Raw genomic sequence first — 3,158 nt, 5'->3', positions numbered from 1 at the left:
ATTCCTATTCACGCTAGATTTCTTTGTCGCTAGTGTATTTATCCTTGCGGGTTATCTCTGGGAACTTCAAGATTTCGCCGAATTTCGATTCTTCAGTTGTCAGTTGCGTGCTCACACGTCGGTCAAAGTCATATCCGAACTTCTTGCTCAAAATGGGAGGTGGCCCCAGAGTTCGGTAAGTAATTGGCTATGGTTTTGTTGAATATTCTTTGCTTTTCACCCCAATTGAACAGCGTTGCTAACTCTTCGAACCTTAGCTATCCGAAGCACGTCTGGTCACCAGCTGGTGGCTGGTACTCTCAACCCGCAAACTGGAAAACCAATACCGCGATAGTCGCTGCTGTTATATTCGGTACTGCTGCCATGGCCTTTAGCGTCTCCGCAGACAGAGAATTCCGTACGAAATTTCCTGAACAGGGCAGATTCTTCCCAAGTCGATGGTGGGTTTCCCCGCACACAGCCGGCAGATTTATAATAAGCTACTACATGTGCAATTACTTATCATGAAATTTACAGGTGGAGCAAACAAATCTGTGAACATGAAAAGAAGTTGGCAGAGGCAAGCAAATCATGAGTTTTACAATGGCGAGGAGGTTCATGTGGGTTGGAGATCTGTGGATTATATGTACAATCTTCCTCTTGGCGTTGATTCAATGGGATTAGATACACATACTATTATCAATCGATCAAGCAATCGATCTTTTATTTTTTATTTTTCCAAGGCCTTGGTGTGATGAAGTTGCTTCGTATACAGCCGGAGCCGTGCTCTAAAACTTTCGCCATTCCATGACTCCTCTTCTCCGTCGGAATAGGATATATTTGGCATCCCTACTTGTTCGATTACAAAACTAGCCGCCACAGTTGCACAAACCAACGCTGCCGGAATCCGCCCGTGCTCTCCCCATGCGTTGATAACGGATGCCCATTCTTCGGATTCCATAAGTGTAGCCACAACAGCTTCAGGAGCATTTCGGTCAATGCTAACGAGCGCCTGAGATAGGGCTCCAAGAAAAGCATTTCCGGCGCCTGTTGGATCCACCACTTTCAGACCACGATACGATGGAATATGCAAAGAAAGATCTCCGCAGAACGCATAGCAGCCATCCTTCCCTGCTCTGACCACAAGTATTCCACTTCCGTCTTGTCCAATTCCGGATTTCACAATGGCGTCCGCTATGGCTCGGTCACTGCTATTTCCGTAATTCCATGATTCATTCCCAAACATGGCAGCGAATTCAAGGTCATTCGGGCTGACTACGTCTACATATTTCAGAGCCTTATAGAACATTGGAAGCTCCTTTGGGTGGCAGGAATCCGGCACCGGCTCCCACACAAAAATTGGACGCTGCTCGGCAATAGATGGTTCAACCTGCTTGCTTTGCAAAATCTCTTCCCGTCTCTGAAGTATCCCCTCGACAATCTGACAGCAGCGCTCAGAGGAGCAGACCATGTGGAATGACCTGGAGAATACCTGAGATTGTGAAAGAGAGTTATGATCCAAGCGAAGTTTTGGTGTAAGATACCGGAAGTCTGTTTACATGTCCCACATAGAGGAATCAGTAAGCGGCAATTGCCAAGTGAAGTCCGCAGGAAAAGTATCTGTTTACTCACTCCTTTTCTCATTCGGGCCATATCCATTCCAAGCCCGTGTAGTTAGTCTTTCTGAAGACTCCCTCAGTACACAGTAGGTATCCCATGATGAAATTATGTGTCGTATTTCAGGAGGGAAATCAGAGCCAGCATCGACTATCCAGCTAACTGACCGGGAATGTTCCCTTTCCCGCTAGCATTCGCGCACCAACAGCGGCATAGGCACCAGCACCTCCGATGATGTTTTTTAGTAGTGGCCGAGGGGCTGGAAACTCAATCTCATCTGTATTTACGGTGCGTAAGGAATTGTTATATACATGCATAACCACTCTAATTTGCGAGGAAAAATGACTGACCGATAATGAACATTCCCAGTGTGCAAAAGCTAATATTGCTGCCAAGTGGTAGGTTGCTAGCACTTTTTGAAGACATCACATCAGACATAAGTAAATTAGTCATAGACGAGGTACTACTCTATCTAGTCAATTGCACACTACCGATACGATCTCATTGGAAAGGAGATGTCAGTGATGTGGTCCTTGTGTGAGGGGAGGGTTCTAAGCAGACATTGTCGTTGTTCTTGGGCGGTATTTAATACGGTTATTTATTTACGCATCGTAGACGCAAAGCTCCAGCGTTGACGCAGGAACATCCATCATCGACTTCTCCTGGCCATCATCTCAACTTCATCGACAACCTCGCCGTGCAGGCAGTAACTCAACACCCCCATCGCTAGGCAACTTTATTTCTCATTTTCTATATATTATCATCCGGAGGCTTCGCCATCGTCCTTACTCCCAATTGTTTCTTTGGATAGCCCCCCTCCTTATTTGACACCTCATCCCAAGCTTCCAGCTTGACCGTCAGGTAACTCTCAAAAAACGCAAACCATGACTTCCCACCACATGAATAGTTTTACAACCCTTATCAAGCGGTAGGTTTGTAAATCATTGTTTAGCTAGGGGTCATGGGTTCCTCTCTTTGTCAATGGTCGGAACAACTGACAGTTTGCGATCGTAGGCTCGAGGCTGCCACCTCGCGTCTCGAGGACATGGCAGCTTCTCTTGAGGCCTCGAATCCGGATAGCCCTGCCGCTGATGGGATTGCAGCAAGTGCTGTTTCGGCGTCCCCAAAAGCCACATCAAGTCCAGTACCTCCGGCCCCTTCTGTCGTGGAACCGCCACCTCGTCAGATCGAGGATTTCGACGCCCTGATCAACAAGGAGGTGACGAACTTCGTCGAACTTAGTAAAAGGCTTGGGGAACCAGCTGTGGAACAGGTATAATTTGGTGCAATGTGCGTGTTTGCGTGAACCATGGCTCTAACCTGGAAATGCAGTCTAAAGCGATTCTTCGGGCTTTCGAGGCGGAAAGAACCTACCTCTACATCGCTTTGAAGGCCAAGAAACCGGACCAGCAATCACCAGACCTTTTGGGCGACCTGCGCAAAGCCTCAGATGAAATTAATAACATCCGGGAAGCGAACAGGCCATCTCCTCTATTCAACCACTTGAGCGCCGTGGCTGAAGGGGTGGTTTCTTTGGGGTGGTTCTTTGAACCCAGGCCCGC

General features: G+C 47.6%; 3 protein-coding genes across 3 annotated transcripts in view; 2 read left to right on the top strand and 1 right to left on the bottom strand.

Annotated features, from left to right (window-relative positions):
* Positions 1-152: 152 nt before the first annotated feature.
* Positions 153-574, top strand: HCAG_00773 (conserved hypothetical protein; the record flags this gene model as incomplete). Its single annotated transcript, XM_001543677.1, has 3 exons — positions 153-175; positions 258-440; positions 517-574. 3 exons carry the CDS (start codon positions 153-155, stop codon positions 572-574), a joined length of 264 nt encoding a protein of 87 aa, XP_001543727.1.
* A 135-nt stretch (positions 575-709) lies between these two features.
* HCAG_00772 (conserved hypothetical protein) lies at positions 710-2,034 on the bottom strand (the record flags this gene model as incomplete). The annotated part of the gene is made up of 3 exons (XM_001543676.1): positions 710-1,530; positions 1,760-1,873; positions 1,947-2,034. The coding sequence occupies 3 exons, from the start codon at positions 2,032-2,034 to the stop codon at positions 710-712; spliced, it is 1,023 nt and encodes a 340-aa protein (XP_001543726.1).
* A 446-nt stretch (positions 2,035-2,480) lies between these two features.
* HCAG_00771 (conserved hypothetical protein) overlaps positions 2,481-3,158 on the top strand; it is a gene marked incomplete at both ends in the record, with an annotated part of 1,796 nt that continues 1,118 nt past the window's right edge. Inside the window, 3 exons of the mRNA XM_001543675.1 lie at positions 2,481-2,524; positions 2,611-2,869; positions 2,929-3,137. Coding sequence (XP_001543725.1) covers positions 2,481-2,524; positions 2,611-2,869; positions 2,929-3,137 — 512 coding nt within the window. The remainder of the gene's footprint in view (positions 2,525-2,610; positions 2,870-2,928; positions 3,138-3,158) is intronic.

Source organism: Histoplasma capsulatum, genomic scaffold (genome assembly GCF_000149585.1).
Source record: "Histoplasma capsulatum NAm1 scaffold_1 genomic scaffold, whole genome shotgun sequence".
Lineage (NCBI taxonomy): Eukaryota > Fungi > Ascomycota > Eurotiomycetes > Onygenales > Ajellomycetaceae > Histoplasma > Histoplasma mississippiense.
This window is presented reverse-complemented; position numbering and strand designations above follow the sequence as displayed.